Below are 26917 nucleotides of genomic sequence, written 5' to 3' on the forward strand. Positions count from 1 at the left end.
AAGAAAGGAGCTGGGCTGCCAGAATGAGACACAGTAAATGCATGAAACTTTATCCACTGGGAATAATAGTCCCAGGGTATACAGACGGTAAAATTCAAAGCTGAAATACATCTCCTTTCACTTTGCATTAATTATTTTGCCATCATATGCCAAAACGAGTGCACGTCTTGGGGGGGGGGGCGGTGATGCCTCATTCAGAAAGCATCTTGTAGAAAACAATTGTTGCTGAAACACGGAAGCTTGCACCACCCTCTTGCCCAGGACCACTCGAAAAGCTGCTTCCTTACCCGCTAAAACAGCAATCACCAAAGAGCCCAAGGAAATGGACTCTATTTCAAAGGCAGGGCAATATTGCTAAAATATTGGACTCCACGAATCCTTACTTTTCTCCCCTAAAATTCATTTTCAGCTCCCCCCCTCCCCTGGAATTCCGTGTTGAGGTATCTGTTAGCAACTAGACTCAAAGCTGCTTCAATTTCTTATTGGCCACTTTCTAAATTATTCCCTTTGAGCTTCTTTAAAGAAGTGCACCTGCAGAATTCTGACACACAGGCTTTGATTAAAAAAGGATCGGATTTTTTTTTTTCTCTGTACCTTATAGGTTGTGTAGGAAGCCCAAGTCCTCTTTGAAGAAGCTCATAAACCATGCGGGCAAAGCTTTGGAAAACAGAAGAGAATGAAATGGTACATACCCCTCCGAAGGAATTACATACTAATCAACGTATTCATATTGTGCTTTTTTTTTTTTTACTATTGTTCTTAAAATTGGTAGATGACACAAACATAACAAATGCAAGATTCTCTGTATGCAGGTGCTGGCAAGGCTGGGAATTAGTAACATTTCTGAAAGGAACTGATGATGAGTCTGAATCAACTTATTGATCCGGATTTTCCTCAGCCGCAGGAGCCTCTCTGCTCGGCGGGCCCGCACAAGCGGCAGCCACCGCCGGCACCACGGCGGGCCTCCCGCCCCGCCCGCCCTCGCCCTCCCCGAAGGGTGCCAACGGGAGCTGGGCACCGGTGAGTTAACAACGCAGGGCGCAGGGCGGGGCGGGGGTAACCGAGGGGCAAACGCAAAGGGGCTAACCACACTCATGTTCATCCCGGAAAATTCCCGTGACAGCTTGAGGGAGGGAGGGCAACATAGAAAGGGTGGTTGGGAGAGGGGTGAGGTGAGGGGGAAGGGCGGGGACTGCGAGAGTTTCCTAAAAAAATATTAAAAATTAAAAAGTTCGTGCGTCTCAGTCAACCAACTCTCAAAGCACTGACACCAACAATGTTTCTCCGATTTTCTTCCAATAAGTTAGCGTTTTCTCATGTTTAGTCTTATGTTTATTTTTCCAAAGGGGGAAAATCATGGTTTTCTTTTATTATCAGTATTACTAAGCTCGAAAGAACCGAAGTGGAAAATCCGGACGTTTGTCTCCAAGTGTATCTTGAAATAGACACTGAGAACCGATATTGTTGCTCCGTTGTAAGCCTCAGTTTTTTTTTTAAGTTATTTAGCTCTTTTTTTAAAATTTGATTGTATGTGTATTCTACCTAATATAATTAATTCTTCCAAAGCCAATCCAACATTTTAAAGCTAAAATTAAATTTTTTTCTGTTTTCCTTTTGTATTTAAAACATTTTTCTTTCTTTCTTTCTTTCTTTTTTTTTTTTTTTTTTTTAATTTTCATTTCCTGTGTTTCTCCTCCTTGTCGCCAGTTTTACTACCTGGGCCTTCCCCAGACGTGTGCCTGTTAGTGGTGGTGTTGTTCAAGAACATCTTGTCCATGCCTTTGAGCGCCTCGGTGAGATAGTTCTGCAGGGCCGTGAGTGCGGCGCAAATGGCCGGGGCTCCGAAGCCGTGCGTGATGAGGCTGAAGTGCGTGAGGCAGCTCTGGATCCCCGGCTCCAGGATAGGGCTAGGTCTGCTGTTCCCGATTGGCGTCCGGTCCTGCGCCAGCAGATCCGTAAATTCTTTACAAAGTTGCCTGCAAAGAGGTGGGAGGGGAATGAAAAATCACTATCGGTGTCGTTGTCATTGGCATTAGAAAGGAGACGCGCACACTAGCCCAGAGGCGCCGGGTCACCATAGAGCCGGAGAGCGAGGCTAATGCGGACGATTCCGCTCTGTTTCCCTTCACGGCACTCTCCCTTCTAGAGCAGCTGGGACGAGAAGGAAAGCGGGGGTGGGGAAGTTATGCACCCCTTACAGCCCAAAGCCTTGCCTTTCTCCCCACATCCAGTCTTTCCTCCTTCATGCCAGGACCGCCTAAACCCTGCTTGGGAAATCCGCTAGGCTTTAGCGTTTGGTCTTTACTATTCAGCCATTTTTGGCTCTTACCTGGCAGATTTTTTTTTTTTTTAAGCCCTTTCCCCCTTCTCTCCTCTGCCTCTCTAACCTCTTGATGATCAGACTCAAAAAGCCCTGAAAGATTTAGGCCCCTAAACCACAAGCCCGTCCCTGGCACAGAAGCAGATTGCCAGAGACTTGCATGGCCCAGGGCAAGCAACTGTTTATTCCAGGACAGAATGCTGATTCCATTCAAAGCAAAAATCTGTTTACCTGCAGTATTTGGGAAGGAAGGTATTTTCCCCCCTTTCCCTTTCTTTTAAGTACAGGCTACTGAAAATCTTTGTACAACAGGATTGTTGTCAATATAAAAGGATTCCTACATTGTTTAAATAAAACCTACAGGTAGATGGGTAAGACACTGGGGAGGGTAGACTTTTATTTGTTGAAGGTTTTTATTTCCTCAGGGCAACTACAATTTAGAGGAAACTCTCAGCCTTAGAAATACTGTGTGCCTACGAATTGAGCTTATTTGAGAAATTTTTAATATAGGAGATGGACAAGAGGCTTAATATAGGATGGTTTTAGCCCAGAAGGTCCAATGGCATGGCATCCCAAAGGCCACGACCTTTCACAGACTGGCAAACTTCTCCTGTCAACCTGCTTCCACCAGTCCATGGGTCTATACAACTCCAGTCCCAGTCCCTCCCCACCCCCCACCCTCACCTCCAGTGTGGCCTGAGGCTTGGCAACACGTGGCCTGGCCAACAGGTAAACAAGGCAGTTACCCAGAGGCCCTTATCAGTGACCCTGGGGCATCCTTTGCCAGGGGGATTACTCTCAGGAAGAGTAATGGGTAAACAAGACAGAGACTACGTCCCCCACCCCCACCTGCAGCAGGTGAAAAGGTTTTAGTTTTAAGGCTGGTGGTTAGATAATACTGACCCTCTCTCTACTGGTTACTCCATTCAAAATGCACACCTACATCCTCACAACCAGGAAGAAATAGGTTACGGTGGTGCTGACGGTGCTGAAGTAAATAGGGCAGTTCTTAGGCACCTCAAAAGCACCTGTAGGGCTCAGATGCATGTATCCATGCCTCTACCCCATGATTCCAATTCAGAGGGCCTGGGGCTAGGTCCACAAGTAAATACCTTGGAAAAGCTCCCCAGATGATTCTGATACTCACCCCAGGTTAAGAAGTGCTGTCCTAAGTGAAGCCACAGGGCTTCAAGGAGTGATGGGGTGGAGGAAGTTACAAGGATTCCTTCGGGAAATAAGAGTTGGTGGGTGAAATCCTATCTAATTTATACACTTTAGTTTTATTTTCCCCCAAAGTACATTTACTCTTTTATAAAACACCAACAGGTCCCCCACCACCAGACAGCAGGGCAAGGGGTAGGAGGGCAACAGATCCATTATACTGCTAGCTGGTACATCAGAAGAAAAACTTTGAAAAACAGGACGAGAGCCAAGTTTTGATCATAGAAAGAGATGGTTAAAGTCTGTCCTTAAGTTTGTACTCATTACCAAAGTGCCAAAAAAGAAATTCTGAACTGGGGGGAACAAATGCTCAGAGTCAAACATTCTAAATCTTCAAAGCCCAAAGCAGGGTCTGTAAGCAATTAAAGTTCTGGGACATTAATATTTTTTGACCCTGCGGAAAGGGGCAATCAAATTCCAATCACGTCTCAAAAACATCTGGACAAATTTGAGCAAATGATTTTTCAGCCTTCCATATATTTCTTTAAATTACGCTGTCAACGGAACAAACTGCGTCCTCCAGCACTAAATAAATGAGCGCCGCTGTTTGGGCCGAGCCTTGGAGAGAAACGTGCGGACGCGCACAGCGCCGCCCACTGCAGGCCTGAGCCGGCCATAAAACACCAACAATATGACACCGAAGCCAAAGACAGGAGTAAATCAAATAAATAGAAAACCCACTGTAAAAGTTCAAATGAGCTCTAGACCTAAATTTAGCCAGAGATTTACTATTTTCCCCTCTGGAATTGTAGTAAATTTTACGTCTGTGGAAGATGCCAAACAGCAACGTTGGAAAGAGAATAATTAGAGCTGCGGGTGGAGATGGGTACATGTGGGTGACATATAGACATCCTGAGTGTGCCTATGACGGGAGATGTGAAACCAGGAAGAAATGTGCACCTAGGGATCCAGGGAAGATCTGGATCCAGGAAAGACCCAGAAAAGTCCTGCCTGGGATCCCCAGGGTTGGGGATAAGAACTGTAAAAAGCCTGGATTCATAATAATAAAGCCATTCTCCCCAAGAAACTTGGTAATAGAGGAGATCAAGACAAACCCACAGCCCTTAATCAACTTGCGCAGGGGGGGTGGAGCTGGGAGGGCATCCTAGTCAGCAATCCACAGGCTGCAAAAGCTACTTGGACCACTGAGTTGCTTCCCAGCCCCACAAATGAGGTCTGCATGGTCCTCCCAAGCGAGGGGAAGCAGCAGGGTGGGAGTCAGAGAGGAGGGCTGAGGGTCTGGGATACTCACTTTGTAGCGAGCAGCATATTCTTTCGGGAGTGCAGGTCACTGGGGTCCGTGTGCTGCCGGTTCAAATACTCAGAAACAGCTTTAGCAGGAAACTCTGTTTCGCAAATATACCCAAAATCCCGAGCTAAGTGAACAGCTTCTCCTGAAAAGACGAGAGTAGAGGTAATAATCAGCACCTAGTCCCTGATCATCTAGGACAGGAGACAGTCCCTGGTCAACTGTTGTTATTTATAGAAGAGGCCAGCTGTTGGGGGCAAAAGCAAGGGTGAGACTGATGCCCAGATAAAAAGGATTCTCAAGCCATAAAGCTGATGGAATAAACTTTGCTCCTGCTGCTCTTTCCAGCCTCTCTCTGACGATCCTTTTAGCCAAGTCGTAGCTAGACATCCCCTGAAAAGCTTTGGGTCTCCTACACACCATGCTTTCACTTAAGGGCAGATATGTTCAGGAGCCACCTTACAATTGCACCTAGACAGTTGGCTAGACATTCAAGCCAGATTTCCCCCTTCCCTTTTTAAAAAGCACCCATTATACCTGCTTTAAATAAAGTTTAAAAGTATTCCTATCTTTTGTGTTATCTTTTGTATTTCCTATAATTGCATTAGGAAAAAATATCTTATTAATAACAAATATATACAAACAATTCCACGTGTGAACATGTCCACATATATTAAAGAAACATATAAGGAATGAGTGTTTCTGTCCAACAATGAAATATGTATTCTTTGTCAGTTCCCTGATAGATTTCAGGTCTCTCCTCAGAGGTTCCTGTCATCATTCTCCTACTCAAGAACTTTCTACTGCAGAAAGATGACATAACAACTATAGAAAACCTGGACATCTGAGTCCTCAGCTTATGTGGAAGACCTTTCGAATAAAACACGAATAGCCCTTCATGCACAGCCTTAGATGTTCCAGGGAAGATCCTGAATATGGTAAAGAGATATGGTGAATTATCCCATAGCTATGTGATTTTTAAGGAGCATGACTTACTTTTAATCATCATTATCATAGTAACAACAAAAGACTTCAGGCATGGTGCTTACAACGATCCAGATCCATAAAACTGAAAATTGCCAACTAACTATTGTAACGTCAGTAGTTTTACAGTTTCCTTCCTTCTACACCCAAATTCAAGTCTTAGGCAGAGATAACCTTGACTGCTTTTTAAAATGAGGATTGTGATACTAACAAATCCCTGAAGGGCAAAAACTAAACCCCCCAGGCTGAGAATCAATGCTAATCAGTGTGATCTGGAAATTTGGTGACTGCTTCCCCAGAGGGTAAGTTTGGGCCAGGCAACTCTGCCTTAAAGATGGCAAAGTGCAATGCCTGTAAATGTGATGACTTTATGGTTGCTGCTTACATATTCTAAGATCTCCTCCAAAAACCAATTCCCCACAGGAGTGTCATAATATCACATCCATAAAAATAGAAAAAAAACCCAAGACCAACATGTTAGACTCTAGAGAAAATTCTATAACTTCCTTCATTAAGACCATCTGGCTGTATTTCCTATCCCTTCCCCGTCCCACAAATTAACTGCAGATCCTCTTGTTCTCAACTGTGTAGAAGTTCCTGTTTATTACATACCATAAATATCATCCCCAACCCCAAAATGATGAGCAAATTAGAATGTGCCTGTCATAATTATGGCTCTTTAATTCACAATTGATGAATCTACACTGAAGATCATACGTGACTCCCCTCCATATTTCCTCAGCACCACCCTGCACCCTGTTTTCTCCTAGGCGTCATTGGCCTTATTAAGCCATATTTCAATAATAATAATAAGTCCCAGGTAATCAGCAGGAGATAGAACCCTGGGAGTGGCATGAGTTTTAAAATAACCATTAGGGGTCAGGAGTGCAATAATAGTTTCCTTATGAAAAAAAGACAATGTGCTTTCTACTACTGACGATTCAGAGGTAGAACCTGGGAAGGAGAGGAATATAAAATGGATTGCTGCTTACAGAGTTACTCTTGCGAGAATTCATACAGAGGGAGTTTCACACACTGTCTCCTGCACATGGTGGTACAAGTGACCTCTGCACTGCCTTAGAGTCTGGACCTGAGCACTCTCCAGAGCTTAGGCACTCTTGCACATGTCCTTTGGCCTCTCTACAATTGCCAGTTACCTCTAAGTAAAAGGACCTTTGAACTTCTCTCAGGCAGCCTCTTGACATTCCACTCATAAGGGCACAACAATTGCAGTGATTTCCAGTTAATCATGAAACGTGTAAAATGTCAGCCTTCAGCCAACAGTTAAACTCAGCCACTTCGTGAAATGGCCACACGTCTTGCTTACCTTCCACCAGGGAGGTGAGTAACGTGACATTTGCTGCTTTGCGCCTGCCCGCGGGTAAATTCAAACCGATTTTTTCTAGCCTTTCTCGCAAAGATCTCCCCCCATTTTTCGATTTGGCTCTGAAATTGCAAGAATTAACATTCTGATTAACCTCAGAGTATTCCTGAAACAAAGTTTAGACTTAGCAATCTAAAGCCCAGTGGAGCTTGAAGAGGTTTTAACTTGAGGTTAGCACATTTTCCCCCTTTCCTTGTGGTTATTTGCTGATAGTCTGCTGAGGTTTGCTTAATTTCTGCAATACAGAGCATAAAAAAATTGAGTCTTTTTTTTTTTATCTCGTGAGAAAATAAAATGATACCAGATGGGAATAATTAGGATGTAGGTTGTGGGTCCAGAAAAGGTAGAAGTTGCACATGCAAACACACAAGCTCTTTCCTTGTAATGGAGCCAGTTGGTAAGCAGAAACTGGGCAAACGCTACCTTGCCGAAAAGAAGAAAAGAACTGGGTGGTTCAGAGAGAAGGCACTAGCTGAAACAGGTGGGCCTTTCGAGGAAGGAAGGGGTCAAGAATTGCTGTAAGATGGAGTTGGGTTAAAAGGGGAAGGAAGACTGAAACATGAAACCAACATGATGATGGTAATCGCAATAACAGTTAAACTAACACTTTAGGGAGTTTAGTTATGCGATAAGCACTGTATATTGATTATCTCACTTAATCTCATAGCAAGTTTTATACACACACACTCAATGCCCAGGGGGTGAATGAAAGAAACTTCCACACTCCAGGACTCAAAGGACTCACTTGGAGAGCACGGCAAAAGGATTCAAAGTGAGAAAAATCCATGAGTCACCCCCTTACTTCCTCCCTCTTCTCTCCCTGTATGTGCTAAAGTCTTGGCAAAAATACAAGAAAAAACCCAGTTACTCTGACCTCTCTGGTGGTACAGTTCACACAGCCACTTTTAGGAAAGAAAGGGACTTTCAACCCCCCAAATAGGCCAGCTTGAAAAGTTCGTCTCCTACAGCGTCACCTTCCTATCAGAGACACTACCAAAGTGTCCTCTGTCCAGGCACTGGCAGAGAATCTGGGGAGAGGCTTTAAAATCTTAAGATAAAAGCCACCTCTTCCTCCATTTTTCACAGGGAGTCCATGAAATGTCTTCCTCCAATATTGAGGACCATTTGAATGCCCCCACGGGATAACTGTTAATATTCCATTGTTATTATTGGCGGTGTTCTTACTGAAGACAAGAGGTCGCAAGTCTAGTGCAGAATTTTTCAAGCCGAGGGAACAATGCTTTGGTGGCTAGTGACCGATTTAGTCGGCCGCCAAACATACTTTAAAACAAAACAGAGAAGTATCACAGTACGTTACTGGTACAAAGTGGTTTATTCCATGAAACGTCTGTTTTAGATAAGTGTGTGTCGGTTCTGAGTTTCACTCAGGCTACAGAACGCCCTCGAAGTGTCCCGGGGCTGGGAAGGAGTCCCGCGCCAGGCACAGGGCAGGGAAAGTTGGAGGCTCCCGCCACCGATCGCAGCGGGAGGGCGAGGCGGCGCGCGCTGGCGGCGCGTGGGTCCCGGGGCGGCGGCGTTTGCGCGCGCTGCCCTCAGCACGTGGCGGCCGTAGCTCTCCGCACGCGCAGCTGGGGGGGGGGAGGGGGCCGCGCTCAGGACGCCCAGTTGCTAGGCAACTGCGCCGGGCTGTATGTTGGTTTCCGGGAGAGCCCTCTTCCTTCACCCCATAATAACCGATTTGGGGGTTTTACCTTCTGAGGACGCCGCCGAGGAGAGACGCATTGAGGCATTCGGGGGGCGAAAGCCGTCTCTGAACTTCTCCCACAGTTACTTTGTACTTTGAAGTTGAACTGAGCAGAGACAAACGGCCCGGGACCGAGCAAAATACCTCGCCGGTGTTGACGGACATGCCTCCCAGGAAGCCATCTTTATTCATCATCAGAGAAGTCACAGATTTGGGAGGAACCGGAACTAGGGAGAAAAAAAATATGCCATAAAGGTGACCGGGTTTCGATCCTGGTGACCGGCTGATAGAATGTGTCGGTGCGTGCGCAGGGGCGAGACCACAGGACAGGCGCCAAGTGGAAAGCTGGAGGAGGAAGTGTTTGTTCCAGTGGGGCTGCGGTGCGTTCAGAGCACTGTGTACAAACAAATGGAAAAGCCATCACTCCTCTGGAAACTTACCCCATGTGTGTAGCTATGAGTGCCCCCTTGCCACAGTCCCGCTTACTATACAAAATCAAAACAGACAGCCCAGAGTTTGAATTATGCTGTGAAACCCAGCAAATCCTATTCCACCATGTGCTAGCTTGTGACCTTAGATATCTCAGTGAACCTCTCTGAATCCTAGATTCCTCATCCATCCCCTAAGGATAATAATCATATTTGGTGCTGAAGCCTGGGAGTGATTACATTATCAATGATATAAAATGGTAATACCAATGTTCTGTATGAGAACCCCTCCCTCCTTTCTTATTGGACTCAAATCTATGGTCATCACTGGAGAGCATTGGAGAGTGGGCTCTTTCAGACACTGTGCTCAAGAACAGCCAAGTAATACCATTAAGCTTGGGCTCGAAAGAGCTGCTCATTTCTGTAAAAGTGGATCTCATTCTTTCCTACATCATAACAACATATTCATTTAGAAATGAACCCAAATGCTCCTCTCCAGTGAAAGCAATTCCACAGTGACATGAATTTTGTTTACAAATTAACTAAAGCACCGGCTGGTGATTGTTTGGAGCAGTTATGATTTACAACAGGTGCCCTGATCAATCAACCAATCACTCTAATTCATGTGAGCGGAGGTCTTGCCTTGCCCCAGTTGTTTCATTTCGGCAAGTAATTGATAACAAACCGCACTCAAGGTATGTTTTATGCAGAAGTTAATAAGAGCTGACAGCTGGTTGCCACTGCTACCCAGGCGCATTCAGTCTCTCCAGCCTGTATTTCTGTTTAATTGTGTTTCAGTGTCATCTGCACCTCAGGAAGAGGCGGGGCTCAGTAGAACCAAAGGGCTGGGAATGAGGAACAATGAATGGTCAATCTCCCAATTCCCGGGCAGTCTTGCTCCCTTGGACTTCTACACTGCTGAAGCTCATTTTCTTTCTGCAGGCTCTAGAAGCCACAGGGCAGGTGACTTTTCCTGGCTTGCCTTACACCTTAGCTTCTTCCGATGGGATATGAAGCCCCCAAATCTTCAAACAATATTTGTTGATCACCAGTTCAGGGGATTTATTGAAACATGCATCTGGCATGAAAAAGAAGGCTCCCATTCCTTCTCTTTAATAAAGATTATGTCTTATCCTATCATCCTGGTAGGGGAAGACATGCTCTTTCCACCATCCAGAGCCTAAAACTCTACATGTCAAACAAGTTGTACAACTTCTCTTGTATAGAATAACCAACAGTGAGTATTTTTGTAACAGCTTATTCTCTCTACTACAGATTCCAGCATTCAGACTTCCATGATTGTTTGGAGACTCCTGAAAGCCAGGTTGGTCCCAAATCTCTTATTTATTAGGAATTGCAGTTTGGCCCTTTACAAACATCTCATGGAAAAGGATTTTCCTAGGAGAATGGATGGAGGTCCTGGAGCATTTCCTTTTGCTACTCCTTAGATGTTTTAGTATTTCTGGATCTGCAGAGCTCAAGGCCCTGTCTCAGAACAGGTGAGTGATGTTAGGTAACAGAGTGGATCTTCTGCACTGTCCTGGTTGGGGGGGGGGCTACAGACCATGTTTTCTTCTTTCTGATTCCCCTCATCACATTCTCATATTCCCCTTTGAGAGTGAACCAATGAAAAGTCACAGTGTGAGTATTAATTACATTTGAGTAAAATACGGAGTTAAAGTCATTTAAAAGACAGTGATTTTGGTGAGAACACCCTGTCATTTAATTCCCTTACACAACATCCACATCTAATTTGATCTGTCTTATTCTTCACAGCACTCTTGATTTCCATATTTCAGATTTGTATTCAAGAACTATAAACAAATAATTTACGATCATGGGAATTAGCTTCAAGTAACCTTGGAGAAACTTTTCTCCAAAATATAGATATAATTTTGTAATTTTAACATGGTATGAACTATAGAAATAAGTTGTAAAAAAATCTCATCTTTGACATCAGCAATATTTTCATATTTAAATACTATTTGGAAATAATATTTTAACAGAAAATAAACCTCACTATAGAATATTTTAACAGAAGAAAAAACCTTACTAAGTTGAAAATAGTAAGTTCATTTCCCGTTTCCCATACTGAACAACCAATACCCCTTAGGATTGGAATTTTACCTGCTTCTCAGAGTCCCAGTTTTAGATGTCTCTAAAAGCCAAGCCTTTAGAGACACTTTATAACCTGCCCTCTAATTTCACTATTGTTAATTGCCTGATTTACCTGACAAGAGCCATTTCCTTTGGGGAATGTATAGTGTTCTCTTCCGTTCCATGGACTGTACCTTTCCTCAAATGCATTATCACCTAAATATCACCAATCCAGTCAGCTTCTGTCAACACATTGTCGTCCTCTTTTGTTGTTGTTCCCCCCGTCCCCCAAAGATGCAAGCCATTTGAGCAGATATGCTTCAGGTTATATTTCCATTTTCTAATTTATTTTTTTATGTTTATTTATTTTTGAGAGAGAGACAGAGTGGGAGTGGGAGAAGGGCAGAGAGAGAGGGAGACACAGAATCTGAAGCAGGCTCCAGGCTCTGAGCTGTCAGCATAGAGCCCAACACAGGGCTTGAACTCAGGAACCTTGAGATCATAACTTGAGCTGAAGTCGGACACTTAACCAACTGAACCACCCAGGTGCCCTTCCATTTTCTAATTTAAGTATAAATCATGTTCCTACCCTCTACTCTCTCATCTTCAGGTTCTAACCCTCTCCCACTCTGACCTTAATCTTGGTATCTTAGACTATACCCTACACATTTCTTGTCCTAACTTTCCTTTGAATCCCTAGCAGTGTTATCTAACTTCCCCTCCACTTTCACACCTGCTTAGCTCAGCTGACTAACCCCATATTTTATTCTCTTTGTCTTTTCCCTTCTGCTTTCCTCCAGCTTATCAATAAACCCAGAGAGCAACAGGACCCGGTTGATTTGTTAGTAATTATGAGCACACTGTTCCTGCTCATGGAACCCAGAGATGACTAAGATAGGTTTAAAGCGACAGCAGGAAATGGTAAGGAAATGGAGCATAGCAAAACTCAGCGTGAAGCTTTCAGTTCTTTACATGTTTACAATTTTCTGTGCATACATTAAAACTGGTTGTTGTTTTTTTTTCCTATTCAGTTCTCAGTTGCATATCATGGCCAACTTCTGCATGTAACATCCACAAAACTTGCTCCATTCCTTTTTTCCTGGCATTATATTAGGGAGAAGAAAAAAGATTTAAACCCAATCAGTATTTCATTAGAGTGACTGGAGTTTTATTTAAGGAGAGAGGAAGGAAAACTGATTACAGAAAATATTATTCATTAGTGGACTATAGAGAACCAAAGTGTTAATAGACTAGCTCTTAATGTGTATTTTTTAAACTTAACTATGAAACCGTAGCCTTGAGATCTCTGTGTTTGACTGCAAACAGACCCTTTGTGGGTCTGATCTGCTGGTGGGGAAGAAAGGAAGAAATGAACCCATCTAATGGATTCAAAGGTAAGTCCCTCTAAAAGGTACTCAGACTTAAATATGTAAGCTACACCAGGAAGCCAACAAGAGGTTGAATACTGCTTGAAATAAGTACTTCTTACCAGCAGAGTACCCTTTTCTTTTTATACTTGCATTGTCTCTCATCTACCTGAGGGCTAAATATTATTTCACATGGATATACAGCGCATCTATAAATGTGAGCACTGAAATCCTGGAAAGAAAAATAAAAGGATTCTCACAAAGAAAGCTGGCATATAAAGAACTACGAACATCCAGTGTTAGCATCCTTTAGGGGCAAAGTCTAAGAAGCTATAAACTTAATGGGTCCCATCACTTACTTGGTGTGTGGGACCTTGGGAAAGTCATTTATCTTCTCTTGATCTCAGTTCCCCCCTCCTCCCCACTGGGGGTGGAGGGTGGGAGTTGGAGAAGAGTGTCTGAGCTTTCCAACTTTGAAATTCTGTGAACTCTTGGGGCACCTGGATGGTTCAGTCAGTTAAGCATCTGACTTTGGCTCAGGTCGTGATCTCACGGGTTTGTGAGTTCGAGCCCCGCGTCAGGCTCTGTGCTAATAACTCAGAGCCTGGAGCTTGCTTCGGATTCTGTACCTCCCTCTCTCTCTGCCCTTCCCCTACTCACTCTCTCTCTCTCTCAAAAATAAATAAAAATTTTAAAAAATTCTGTGAACTCTGATTACTCCCTGGGTGGCTGGAATGTATCTCAGAGTCTTGAGTTGAATAAATACCTATTGGGATCCAAGTCAGCTCTGGAAATGTGAACCTCTTCCTTTGAGGGGAAACTCAAACCCTTTCAGAGGCTCTGACATAATTCTCGGTGCTTTTTTACCTTCTAGGTCAGAAGGAAGAATCCCAACATTGTAATTGAAATTGGCAATTTCTTCCTACCTCCCCCCCAAAGAAAATCCACACCAAATCAAAGTGTTTATATGGGGAAGGGGCCAGAACTAATGGGGAAAAAAGTGGGAAAGAACTGAGGTTGAACTGAAACTAACCAAACAGGATATCCCCAAGACCAATGAAAATGCCCCACAGTCACATTTGAACCTTGGACTCCAGCCACACTAGCCTTTCCAAGAAATCCCAGCATATTTTCTGCTCTCTAAGGTGTCAAACCTATTGCATTTTGGCCTCTGAATGCACCAAACACTTCTTCTTAAAGCCTAGGTGAGCCTTTTTTAGTTAGGCTATAGGATGGTGGCAGTGATCATTTATATTAGCTGGGCACCAACGCAGCCCCTCCCCGGCCCAGAATCCTAATCTTAATGGAACTGAGAGTTAAGAATGATTTTTTAATGTCTCGTTGGATTTTTAGACTGTTAATGTACCGAATCCTTCTCATTATTACTTTATTGATTGCTCATTGACCAGCCCCCTTCAAATCGTATTAACCACCCTCTGCCGGTTTAGATTAGGAGAGTTTAAAAAGCACCTTTCATTACTCCCTCCACTCCTGCCACGGAGTTGAGACTCGGCAGCTTAATGGGAGCTCTAATGGGGCAGCTAAGAGGAGAGGGGCCACGGTCCCTGCCGATTGCATTAATAGCTCAAAGGGGGCCAATACAGAAAATTAGCCGTAAACGAGCTCTGGAGATCTTCAAATGAAAGAGCCATTTATCACGCTGGCTACCTTCACTCCACTCGTTTGCTCTCTCTACTGGGAACAACTCATTTCCTCTTAACTAAATTACTTCAGAAATGTCAGCTAAGCCCAGATAGCAAACATAACAGGAGAGCTAGCCTATAATCTATGAGGTGATATCAACACGGGTGAAAAATTGGTTAAATTTTAGGAGAGAGTCCCTCCATAATTAGAGACAGTGAGAGACATAGAGACCTTTATCTTTTATGCTTAGGTCTTCTGGCTTCAGTATATATAATAGCAGAGACACCGAAACCTGGGCCAGTGGCTGCACTTTTATTAGTGAGGTAGACTTTTAAAAATCCCTCTACAAAAAATAAAAATTAAAGACCTCTCTAAAAACCCATTAGAAAATAAATTAAGCAACCGAGTCCCTTGCCCACTGTTGAGATGTAGAAAACTTAGTTCTGAAAACTGTCTCACCTCCTCTTTTATGAAATTAATCTCTGGGAGATATCCTTCATAAGGGTTGGGGAGGGGACAAAAATGAGAGACCAGAGGGCCAGGAAGAAGCAGGTAAATCCATACCCTTATTTTAAATGATTCACAGTTATCTAGAAAAGTAAATCAACCACTTATTTCTATTTTACCCATGACTCTCTACAGATAAATATATGATACTCAGATCTTTTCTTCATGTAATAAAGGAAATACCTGAAGTATTAAATAATGGAGTTGACCTAACACTTCATATTCATACCATGCCCCCTAAATCAATAAAGTGACTGGAGTGCCATTTAGATGTTTTAAGCTATACATTAAAAAAAAATAATAAAAAAGGCTTTAGAGGCCATAAAAAGTATTGCATGTTTTCGAACAGAACCAGCCACTTTAGTCAATATTCTCCTTATTCCTGGAGATACCCTTATATATAAATATTCATATTTTGCTGACAAACATATACTAGCCCTGAAACCAAAGCAGCCTACATCTAAGAATATTTTCAGGTCCATTTTGTTAAGCAAGCTAAATTCCAAATATTTTTATTGGCCTGCCTATTAATAACATTTCTGATTGGTCATCTGTTGGGCATGACCCACTGACAGCCCAAATGTTGTTTCTAGGATACAGAACCCTGAGATAAGGGGTTCTAGCCTCCGGTGAAAAGGGAGGGGGGGGCTAAAACAAAAAAGAAACAGAAAAGCCAATGGGGAAGTACCTCCCCACTCTCCCTGCCTTGCCCCCATCAACTAGCAGTTATCCAAAAGAGAAGACCCTAGAGGAAATGGTGAAAGTGAGCTGTCAGCACAGTTGCAAATCTAAGCACCAAGCCTGGGTGTCCGAGCAAACCGAAAAGCTGGCATTAAAAACTGAAATGACACTATCTAAAGAAGATAGGGAGAGATGTTTGGAGCAACACTCAAAATAAATAGTTTTGCCCCAAATCTCACCATTCTTCTTCAGGATATTACATTCCAAAGCCAAATGGCATTATTCAAGTACAGCTCCCCCCACCCCTGTCCCAGCTCCCATCCTTCACCTCCAAAGCCACTTTTTCTGTCTTTGTAAAGGAAGATAATTTAGAATACCCCACCCTGTTTGGAATCCTTACTTCACAACCCTTCTACTGTACCAGGCTTGATTTTGCATTCCTTTCCAAAGCACCTTTTCTTTAATTGTTTTTGTGACTGTCATGTGGTTCAAATTAATCATAACTGACGGAAGCTAGGGATTGTTGACATCAAATATAAGGACGGGCCTTCTCCAGAATCGATAAGAAAGGGTTACAGTAGTTAAAACTGTATTTCCAAATACCAGCTCTAGCGATAATTAAAGATTGCACTGTTTACACATTCAAGCTCCTAAATTGGTGGCATGTGAGTGACATTCGGGCCTTTCGGCAGCCACACTAATCGCCAAGCATTCTCTCAGTGACTGTCAGAAGAGAGGGGGAAAAATTAAGCAGCTGCAATACGCCCGAAATGAGTTATTGTAATTACATTTAATTAGTTTAATTAGTTAATTATTTTGCTTACAGCTGTACAAGAGACTGCAAACATTTGTTAATATCACATGCCCTTTAACAGTATGGGGTGATTCCACAGTCACACTAAATCATGAATGCATATGTAGGAAGATTTAGAAATGTGCATAGGCTGTCTCAACTTCTCGGGATGTGCATATTTAGCAACACATTTCGCAGGATTTTTAAAAAAAAATAATAAAGAACTCATAAAAGACAGAGAACTGGGAACAGAATTACCACACACAAAAATCAAACACAAAAACAAGAGAAGGACCTGTCTCAATGACTTAGGTTAGGTTTAGCTCAGCAAACTCCAGTCATAAATGAAATAATTATAGCACATTTTTGAAAGCAGTGTTTCCTAACCAGTTCCACACACGATGGTAGATCGGTTATTTAAGATGTATCTACAATTGCTGCCAAATGTACCATGAGAAAGTGGCAACAGTCTCTGTCCCTCTGTCTCTCTCATCTGGGTTTCTGTCTTTGCCCCTCCCCGTTTCCTTCTTCCCAACATGCCTTTTACACCCAGGCCTTTTACACCTTTGTCCTGTGATTGTGCACAAACATTTCTCTCTTATAAAAGAACGAATTCCCCCAAAGCGAAAACTCATAAAGACATGACTGCACAGGAAAACTTTGCTTACTTTTGGGAGGAATAATCCATACCTTTTTTTATGACAGACTGGTCCAATAGATTCATGCCGCTGTTATTGGCATCTTCAACTGACTGTGAATATAAAAACATCACTATTCAAATTGACTGGATATTAAAGAATTGCACACATAAATCATGTCATTCCAAACTGGAGTTTCTGTTATTTCCATTTATATTAATTCACAAAGGGAGGTTTTATTATTATCATTATTACCTCCAAATCAACATAGAAATGAAAGTCACCCAAATTATAAATTCTTCCAATGGAAGAGGAGGAAAAAGGAAACTGCGAGAGACATCTGGGATGCAGTATTGGTTTAGTTATTATATTAAACATAGATGTTACACAGACATATAAACTTTCATATTACTTGCTCTTATGAATTGTGAAAATTTGGCAACAGCTGAAAGATTTTCACCAATATAAGTACGGATAATTCCTGTTTTCAGTTCTATCCCAGCACATCTTAACCCCAGAGTCACTTTACAAATACATAATAGTTTACATTATGGGATTTTAATTAAAGTCTGAGCAATTTGGAATGGAATGCAAACAGCAACACATAGGAACACGTTTGCAAGCTGGCAGGACCGCACACACTCTTCAGTCCGTACACGTCCTTGTGTGCTATGAATTTCTTGCCGCCTGACAATCCCTCAGAGGAACCTGCACAGTTTGCTTCCCCTCCCAATCCTGCTGCTGCTACTTCCCAGCAAGAAGCACACCTGTTAGGGCCACAGTAACCACAGACACACAAAGAGCCCCCGATCCTCCCAGTGAGCACCTAGGTTCTGGCAAAGAGCATTTATCTTCTGTGCCACAGTCTGATCCTAAAGGGGAGTTTCAACCCTGGGTGTTGGCAGCACTTCTGAGGGGAAATGGCTGTTGGGATGAGTTTCTTACTGTCAGGATGCACAAATACAGAAGTTCTGGCTGTGCGTCCCAGGGCATCCAAAAGCACTGTATTCCCTCCTCTCCCCACCCCACCCCCCAAATGAAAAATAAATGCTAGGTCTTTCTGAAATGTACCGCTGCTTTCCTTGATTCTTAGAAACCTACGTTCGGACCAATCTGTCCCCCACTCGACAGAGAAGTAAAAAGCAAACGGCTTGGGAGTGAGGTTGTGTTTTCACAGCACCTCCCACCCACTCACACCTCATCCCCAGACAGGGTGTGTGTTCATCACAAGGAAGAGACTGTCTACCCCAAACAAGCAGCACATTAGACACGAGATGATCTAATCACGAGGAGCGGGGGAGGAGCATGTTAATTTGTTTCTTTACGTTTTTAAGAGTCACTCTTCAGTTGTCGGAAAGGTGAGGAAAATTGTTATTCCCCGTAAGACCCGTTTTCCATGTTGCAACATGCATGTCCATATTAAGAGACAGTAAAACGCTTTAACAAATACTTCATACAACTTGCTCAGAACTCCTCAGGACACCCCCACCTTGCACACCCGCGTGAGCGCGCGCGCACACACAAACGATTCACGCCTTGCCATGCTCACGTGTCTACACTGCGAGGCGTCCACTCAAGACCAAAATAGTCGTCGGTGACTGTGGGCGGGCAGGCCCCGGATCTCGGGGCCGGGACCCAGGGCGCCCCCACACCTCACCCTCATGCCGATACGTAAATATGTATATACGCCTCATCAGCGACGTGGGGTAGTTGTGGTAGTTAATGAGAAGGCTCTTGTCTGATTTTCTATCTAATTACGGCCGCCTGCTGGGTTTTTGTACAGGATATTCACGCAGCATGCTGGCGCTTAATCGTCACAGGGAGGATCGTAAAGATTTAATTAGGACTGCATGCGGAAGCGCAGAAAAACAACTCAGACTCGTAATTACTAGACTTCTTTAGTTAAAAGTGATACCAGGGGTTGCTTTAAGACACTGGTGTGTGTGTGTGTGTGTGTGTGTGTGTGTGTGTGTGTGGTGGGGTTTGACAACGTCCTTATATGCTTATACTCAGGGGTAGTAGAGGTGACCTGAGGTTAGGGAGCAAAGACTGGAAGAAGAAAAGAGGGGTTCACGACAACTAAACTCCAAAGTAGGTGTCATCTCACTCCATCTTTCTCTCTGATGCTGTTTTTCCGGAGTTTTTTTTTTTTTTTTAACAGTGCACACCCCCCAACACACATACACGCAAATGGGTGAAATGTAGCATACCCAGAGCCCAAACTGCGATTTGCTAGTTTAATAGCCCCTGTGAGTAAATTGAAATAGAAATTGACAGGGTTTTATAGTTTCATTTAAAAAATATTAGAAGCATTTGGTTAATTAGCTCCCCTCCTCTTCTCTCACGGTCGGTCGGGGCGGTGGCCCTCCGCGTGTGTCTGGGTCACACGACATACCCACAAACCAACCCTCGGCCAGGTGAGTACCCCTCGCGGTGAGGCCCTCTGGCCCAGCGGCGCCCTGGGGACCTGTCAGGTCCGCGGCTGGGAGGGGGCAGGGAGAGGGATCCGGAACACACACTAGGTCTTCGAGTTCGTACAAGTGACTGAGGTCCAGGCCGAGGCACCCTCTGGTCCCTTTTTAAAGACTGGTCAGGCGCAGCCAACCCAATCCGTAGCTGCAGGAAACGGTGAAATCCCCACCGGCTCGGGTAACTTCACCTCCCCCCTCTCCCCACCCCTACCCGCCCCCCCCGCCCCCCCCCAGCAACTCGGAGTGGATCCTCCGGGACGGAGCAGCTGAGGCGAAGCCCCTGCATTCGGGCCCGGTCCTAGGTACATCTCTCCCCCGTCTTTCTTTGTCACCTGCCCCCTGTCGTGTCAAGCGCATCCTTGCCTCAGAAGGCCTGTCATCGCCGCCGCGGAGACAGAGATCCTCCCCGCAGCCTGGGACAAGCGCAGGATGTATCCCCCGTGACCCCGTGCACTGAAGGTCGTCCAGAGAAAGTCCCGCGAGCCACCCCACCCCGCCAGATGACGGGTTTGGAAGCCTCTGGGGGAGGAACTGGGTAGAGGTGGGGAGCATGCGTGGGCCGGGGCCTGCACCTTCTCTCCTCTGGGCTCTCTGCACCTCCGCCGTCCTTGTTTCGACGCAACAACTCAGCCTGCCGCGCGACGCTTTGATGCGGGTGTTCTCCCCAATACACCCTGAACTGGTCCTGTGCTTCCCTCGTCCTTTGCATTTGACCAAACACTCAAAACCCCTCACGATTCTATCTTAAAAAAAAAAAAAAAAAACTAAACTAAAAAACTAAACTAAACTAAAACCAAACTAAACTGAGACCAAAGAAATCTATTCCCTGTTTTGAGAGAATTCCTGGGTTCGACTGACTGAGTCACTGGGCCTGCAGGGTGGTGGTGACACGGCCAGTGCGTTAGCATTGCCAACAGCAGTGGTGATGAGTTGGTCCACTTTCATTATCTAGCACTTTGAGCCATACTCAGAAAGGTTAATTTAAAAACTTGCCCCCTCCCAGACACATATTACCTCAATACATTTTTTAAAAAGCTATTAAATATTTCCTTCTTGTATGGTATTCTGAAATGAGCAGTATCTCCAGACAGGGATCATGAAGCTTGATTAAACCAACAAAACTATCGTTCATGTTACTATGGGTAAATCCAGCCACAAATCATGTGATCCCATTATTTTGGGAAATAATAAATAACTGAATTTCTTCTAAAACAATAAACCATCACAGGCTACACACAGGCAGCATTTGATGCTGTCACCACATTTTAACTGTCCGAAATAAATGTATATTTTCCCCAGTAAGGTAAAACAGAAGGACTTTTCCCTTTCCCATTTCATTTTCCTTTGCTTTAGAGGTACGTCTAAAACGATGCATAATATATACAACTATGCCAATGAGACCAAAGTGTCAAATACCTTTCAACCGTATTTATCCTTTCTGCAGACTATTTAAATTAGGGAGCAAAAGGAGACCTGCTCAGAATCACCCAGACAGTTTTTCGAAATCATTTCTTTGATGTTTCTTTGTTTAGTTTAACCAAGTATTCTCAACCAAATCAGGCTCCATTGTGTAGGTTGCAGATGGGTTAGGGAGTGGGTGGGGGGAGTGTTTTGAGCCTTTTGTTTTAAGAAACAAACACGTGATGCCTGTCTAACTGGGATGGTGGCTTTGGGGAGAGGAGAGTATTAATGGAGGGGAGAACTGAGGACGGATGTGGAGAATACTGCTCCATAGTCGTCTGATGCACCAAGAGGTGAAAACAATTCTCCAAAATGGTATGTGTCCTCTTGGACTCCCAAGCAGAATTATGGCTTTCTGGGTCACCCCCACCCCTACAATTATTCCATTTCTCCAGAGATGACTTTGGAACTCATTTATCTTCAAAAAGGGCTCAGCAGCTTATGGGACATTCAAAGTAGGACCTGGTTTGGATGATCATAGCACATGTTTTTCTGCCCCATGTGCTTAAAGAGGCCCTTGCACCTCTATGCTGAAGCCCCAGACTCTAAGCAGCCCAAGCTTTCACCTGCCTTGTCAGGGGCCAGGCCCACTCTGGAACGTGCATGGCGGGGGGGGGGGGGCAGTGGTGGTTGGGAGGGTACCTAGCTTGCCAGCACAAAGTACAAGAGAAAAAGGAAGTAGCTAAGGCAAGAGGAAAAACAACTAGCCTTGATTGTGATGACCCTAAACTATCAGCCCGTACATGCATCTCTTTCTCCTTCAAGATTTCATTTCTAGTGGTTCCAGCTTTCATAACTGGACCTCCAGAAATCGCCACTACATGCATAACACATAAACAGTTATATAAGTCGTGTCCAGCTAGCCCTGTTTTAAAGATGGAAACTCTCTCCCCCTACCAGGATGCAGAGTGTCCCTCCCCCACCCCTCCCATCTCCCGGGGCACTCACTATTTATTTATTGTCCTTCTCATTTGTTTGTTTGTGGTTACCTGGACGTCTTCCATTCCGGGATGGCCGAGGCCGTGCAGCGAGAGGCTGTCACCCATGCCCGCGTCCAGGCCGTGGTGCGCCGAATGCAGCAGCACGTCTGGCCGGCGGACCGAGTGGTAGTCCCTCCGGGGGTCGAGGCCCGAGAGCTGGGGCAAGGCGGCCCGAGGCTGGGGCAGGAGAGAGCCGGCTTCTGAACCCACTTCTTGCCGCTGCCGTTGCCCCCAGGGATGCTGCTGGGGCTGGTGCAGTGGGTTCAGGGAGTAGGGGTCGTTGACGTGGGAGTAGGGGTCCTGGCTCTGGTGGTAGGGGAGCGGCTGGTAGGGAGGCGGGAAGTAGGGCGGCTGGAAGTCTGACGACGGGGTGTGGGACAGCGGCGGGGCGCTGGAGTAAGGTCCTTGAGACACCGAGCCCAGCTGTGAGAGCCTGGAACTGTGGCTCGGGACGCCATCGTGCCGGTCCTGGGAGCGGAGAGAAGGAGAGAGAGACAGAAGCAGAGAGACAGAGAGAGAGAGAGAGAGAGACAGAAAGAGAGAGAGAGAGAGAGAGAAAGAAAAAAAAATACAAGCGACTAATGGAGAAGCCCCGCTTCTGTACATTCTTCCCAGGACAGGGGAAGCAAGAGTCTGAAACTTATACTCCCAGGTTGACTCAGAGGGCACATGATTTCAGCAATTCCAAACGCGAGGCTTTGAGGGGAAAAGTGGGTAGAATCACCACCCACTTAACCAACATCTGAGCCTTCTGTTGGGAGTGCAAAGCAGGCAAAAGGGGTAAGGGTCAAGTAACTGAATGTATGGGGGGAATTCTAAATTCCTTAATTAAAAATATAGGAGCCTCCCGTACAGTGTTTCCTCTTCTGGGTGTTTTAAACTATCTTTTCTAACTCTTCCAGAGGTGCAAAGCATAACAAATAAAACTTCATACTGTTTGCTCTGCTGCTGCTCCTGTTCCAAACCAACTTCTGCCTTCACTGGCAACCCAGCCAGCTGACCAAGTGCTCCCCACACAACCTGATAATTCCAGGAGCTCTGAGAAATCTGCCTACTCTGAGTTCCCAGTCACCCCTCCCTCCCCAAGAGGAATTAAATGATTTAAATACTGTTTGATTGAAATGGATCTCATTTGAAATTACATCCTGAACCCACGTTCCTTTAAGTTGAGTCGTGGTTCGAAGGAGTTATTTCTATGGTTGCTTTTCTGTATCTAATGCTATGATACTCCAGGGTGTGAAAATTAAGGACCTGGGGAGGGAAAAACAAGTAAAAGCCCAGACAACTTACTGTTGGTTCTGTCTGGAGTGGCAAACTGAGTGGAAGGAGAAGGGGGAGGTGTGTGTGTGAGAGGGGTGTTTAAGTTTCTCCCTGTCCTTTGTGGAAGTGCCTTGGTAAAGTCCCCGTGATTCTTTTTTGGAGAAATTGTCACCTAAATTTCCAAACTGCAGTGGCAAATAAAAAGTTTTTCTCTGCGGCCTCCCCCCTCCCCAGCTGACTCATGGAGCTCAGACGGAGAACACACAATGCAGAGAGAAGCAGCTGCAGCCTCCTCCAATTATGGTGCTAAATTACCAAGCCAAAGGCGCTCAAAGGAAGACAGAGACAGAGAGAGTGAGACGCACGCACAGAGACGGAGAGACAGAGAGACAGTGAGAGGGGGGAGCATGCAATTCTGGTACAACGTGAATCCAAACTCACCATGGATGAATAGGTGTGGACTAACATCTGGAAAAAAAAGCCTGGTTACTGCTCAAAATCAAACAGTGATTTAAAAAAAAAAAATCAAGGAGTCCAGCAGAGAAACGAGCTGGACACAGGAGCTGAGCTTGAGGGGTTTCCAGGACAAGCCATCAAAAAAAAAAAAAAAATCCCCCCCCCCACCCCCAAACAAGATTGGCGATGCCTGTCACACACAGACAGAGCTGTTCATCGGGTCTCTTGCTGTCTTTTTGGCCTCTTTTCTTCTGCCGCTCTTCGGGGCTCCAGATACAGTCCTCTTCCACCCGAAGCTGGGCTCAGACTGCTCCAGCGCCCCTTCCTCCCTCCGCTTGCCTACACCGCCTCATAATAATTGATATTCATGACTATTAATATTACACGAGTACTTTAAAGGGAGAATGGAGGACAAATGGAGCGTGAAGCAGCAGCGAGCGCAGAGCTCCCCTACTATTGTAAATGACGTTCATTCAGTGGAGAATTACTAGATGTAATCAGACGAGGGGGCTGGCAAAGGCAGACTGGGGAAAAAGTTTAGCAGGAAAGAGGCAGAACTTCAATTAACTGAGCCGGGGACACGCGTAAGGCAGCCCCTGCTACTTTGGACAAGGCAGTAAGGGAGAGCATCGCTGGGGGCTTATACAGAACGTAGGTGTCCTTGTTCCTGGAGAGGGACTTTCCTAATGGGAAGAACTGATCGCCCTAGGTGCTTTGTGTGCAGATTAGAAAAACAAAATAGAAAGGCGTTGCCTCATCATTTGGAGGGGAGAGAAAAGTAAACCGGTGGGCCTGGTTGTTTACAAGTGACGTTTGCAGATTTGCACTGAATATTGGAGATTATGCTGATTTATTAAAGGACTGGAGAGAGAGAGGGCTTTTTTTTCATCCCTTGTGTGACCAGTCCCTTTTCACTGCTCAGTCTGTGATTTTTACCTCAATTTAAAATATATGCAATCAATCTCCAAGTACACTAAATGTATCCTTTCCAGGCAAAGCCAGGGGCAACAGAAAACCTTCTGGGATGTTTCAGGAACCCGTTCAACTGGCCTGACTGCCATTTCTGTTAAAGTTCAACCTTCCTCCGGACTTAAAAAGGTTCCTTCCACAGGGCTGCTGGTTCTCCTATAGTTTTGATCAGAAAATTTAGCCAGATAAGGGTACCTGCAATATTCTCTCTCCTCCCTCTCTTTCCCTCGCTCTCATTTCCCCTCTCTTCTCTCTCTTCCCTCCTCCTTCCCATTTTGGTCTCCTCTCTCTACCCCTCTTGCACTCCACTCCTCCCTCTTCCTCTTTCCCTCTATTCTTTCTGCTCTCTCTCTCTCCTATCTCATTTAGCCAGTTTACTTTTCGTAAGCAAAGAACAAGTTTTATCCTGCTTACTTTTGGGAACCCACTGAAATCCCTCTATGTATATTCCGAGCTGTTCACACACACCATGACCCCATCTCCGTGAGTGTCATGCTCACTTCGGGCGCTCACATTCTTTAAGATAGTTCTAGCGCCTTCGACTTTACCATTACCCCGCCTGTTAAAGAAAGAAAAGGAGGCCGAACCGAAACAAGCCCCACCAGGCGGAGGCGCGGCTCTTCGTTACAGTCGATACACCGCCACAAAGGGGAAAGGAAAACCCTCATCATCTCTCTGTCTCTCTGTCTCTGTCTCTGTCTCTCTCTCTCTCTCTCTCTGTCTCTCTCTCTCTCTCTCACACACACACACACACACACACACACACACACACACACACACTCTTAGGGTTCCGGCCCGGCCGGAGCTGGGGGCACTGGCTGCCTGCGGGACGGGACGCGGCGGCCGGGCGGCGGTGGGGCCGCGGAGCCCCAGTCCGCGGGGGTGAGGCTGGGCCCGCGGCGTCAGTCGGGGCTTAGCGGCCGCTTCTGTGCGCGGCCGGTTCCCTGTATCCGCCAGGCGCCTCCCGGCCGGGCTTTCCAGAATCTTCCCGGAGTGCCGGGGTCGCATTTTCTCCCCCACCGGCTCGGGGCACCTCTGTGCGTCCCACCGCGACCTTTCCGTACGACCGAGCGAGCGCTCCTTGGCGCCGGTCGCCCAGGACTTGGCTTCCCGTCCTCCTCCTCTCTCCAACTTTTCCGCTTTACGGTCTCGGTCGCCCGGCTCGCCAGCTTCCCCCTGCCCCCTTCCCTAACTCTGCGGCGCCCTCCCTCCAAGCGCTTCTTCCCGTCCTCCCTCCCTCGACGTCTCCTCGAGTCTGCGCTGCCCTCTTCCCCACGGCTCCCAAGTCGGGGTCTGCGAGGCCATTCCGCTCGGAGCGGAGCTCCGCGGGCCTTCGCCGCCGTCCCCTCCCCGTCCCGCCGCGCGCGCCGCGCGCCCCGCCCGGCCGCCCGGCTGCCTCGCCCGCCAGCCCCGGAGCCGCCCCGCCGCCGCGTCAGCCGGCGCCGGAGGCCGACCAGGGCAGCGGCGAGCGCGGCCCCGGCCCCGCCGGGCTCCGGGCAACTTCCCCCGCCCCAGAAGAGTTGCGCCAACCCCAGCGCTGGAGAGCCGTGCGCGCTCAACAAGGGCAGAACACTGCGTTAAAAATACCCCCAAACGGGGTGTTGGACGCACTGACTCTCAAAAAAGCAAAACACAAGGAAAAAGATTTTTCAAAAAAGAAAAAAAAAGGTCTGCTAGGACTCCTTAGCTTCTGCTCTATCGACACCCATCTAGCTATCTACCTCCCTCCTTCTAATTTTCCGTCCTCTACTTGGATCCGTTTGTTATCGATTTCAGAAATATTATTGAAAATAAAAATTAAAAGCCCGAGTCTGTTACAAATGAGGCTTGAACATCTAATTCTCTCCTACACTCAAACCCAGGAGAGCCTCTGCCTTGATCAGTCTCTATTTTCTCTGCCCACATCGTGTAGCACCACATTCCCCATCAAAGCCTAAGGGGGGGGGGCGAAGAAGAAGGAAAGAAAAATAAAAGAAAAAAAAAAAGAACGAAAAGAGAGAAATTTCCTAACTTTAAAGCAGCCAGATTTCAACCTTAAAGTCCCTTTTTCCGAATAGTGAAGTCTCTCCCCCAGCCAGCTTTTCTAAAAGTTAGAGAAAGCTGAGAAAACCGACCGGAAATCTACGACTAAATAGCTGAAAAATATATATCAGTTGGGGTGTCAAGAAGCTCAAATTCTGTATCTGCAAAGCTCTAAGATGCATCTGGGGTGTCGGCTCACCTCATAGATATCCTCGTACTTGACATTCTCCACGAGCTTCCAGAGCATGATGGCAGCCTGGTCTCTAGGAGGTGAGTGCAT

General features: G+C 45.7%; 1 protein-coding gene across 2 annotated transcripts; it reads right to left on the minus strand.

Annotated features, from left to right (window-relative positions):
• Window positions 1-1675: 1675 nt before the first annotated feature.
• TFAP2B (transcription factor AP-2 beta) lies at window positions 1676-26917 on the minus strand. Of its 2 annotated transcripts, none has more exons than XM_047102869.1 (7): window positions 26837-26917; window positions 21940-22398; window positions 17071-17131; window positions 8871-9090; window positions 7102-7220; window positions 4794-4935; window positions 1676-1976 (listed from the first exon to the last, which is right to left on the minus strand). In XM_047102869.1, exons 1-7 carry the CDS (start codon window positions 26915-26917, stop codon window positions 1676-1678), a joined length of 1383 nt encoding a protein of 460 aa, XP_046958825.1. The 2 variants fall into 2 exon arrangements, with proteins under 2 accessions (XP_046958825.1, XP_046958826.1); XM_047102870.1 differs by lacking the exon at window positions 26837-26917 and adding an exon at window positions 23632-23658.

This window comes from Lynx rufus, unplaced genomic scaffold (genome assembly GCF_022079265.1).
Source record: "Lynx rufus isolate CCGP_SWC_20201006 ecotype Redwood Valley unplaced genomic scaffold, mLynRuf1.p SCAF_6, whole genome shotgun sequence".
NCBI lineage: Eukaryota > Metazoa > Chordata > Mammalia > Carnivora > Felidae > Lynx > Lynx rufus.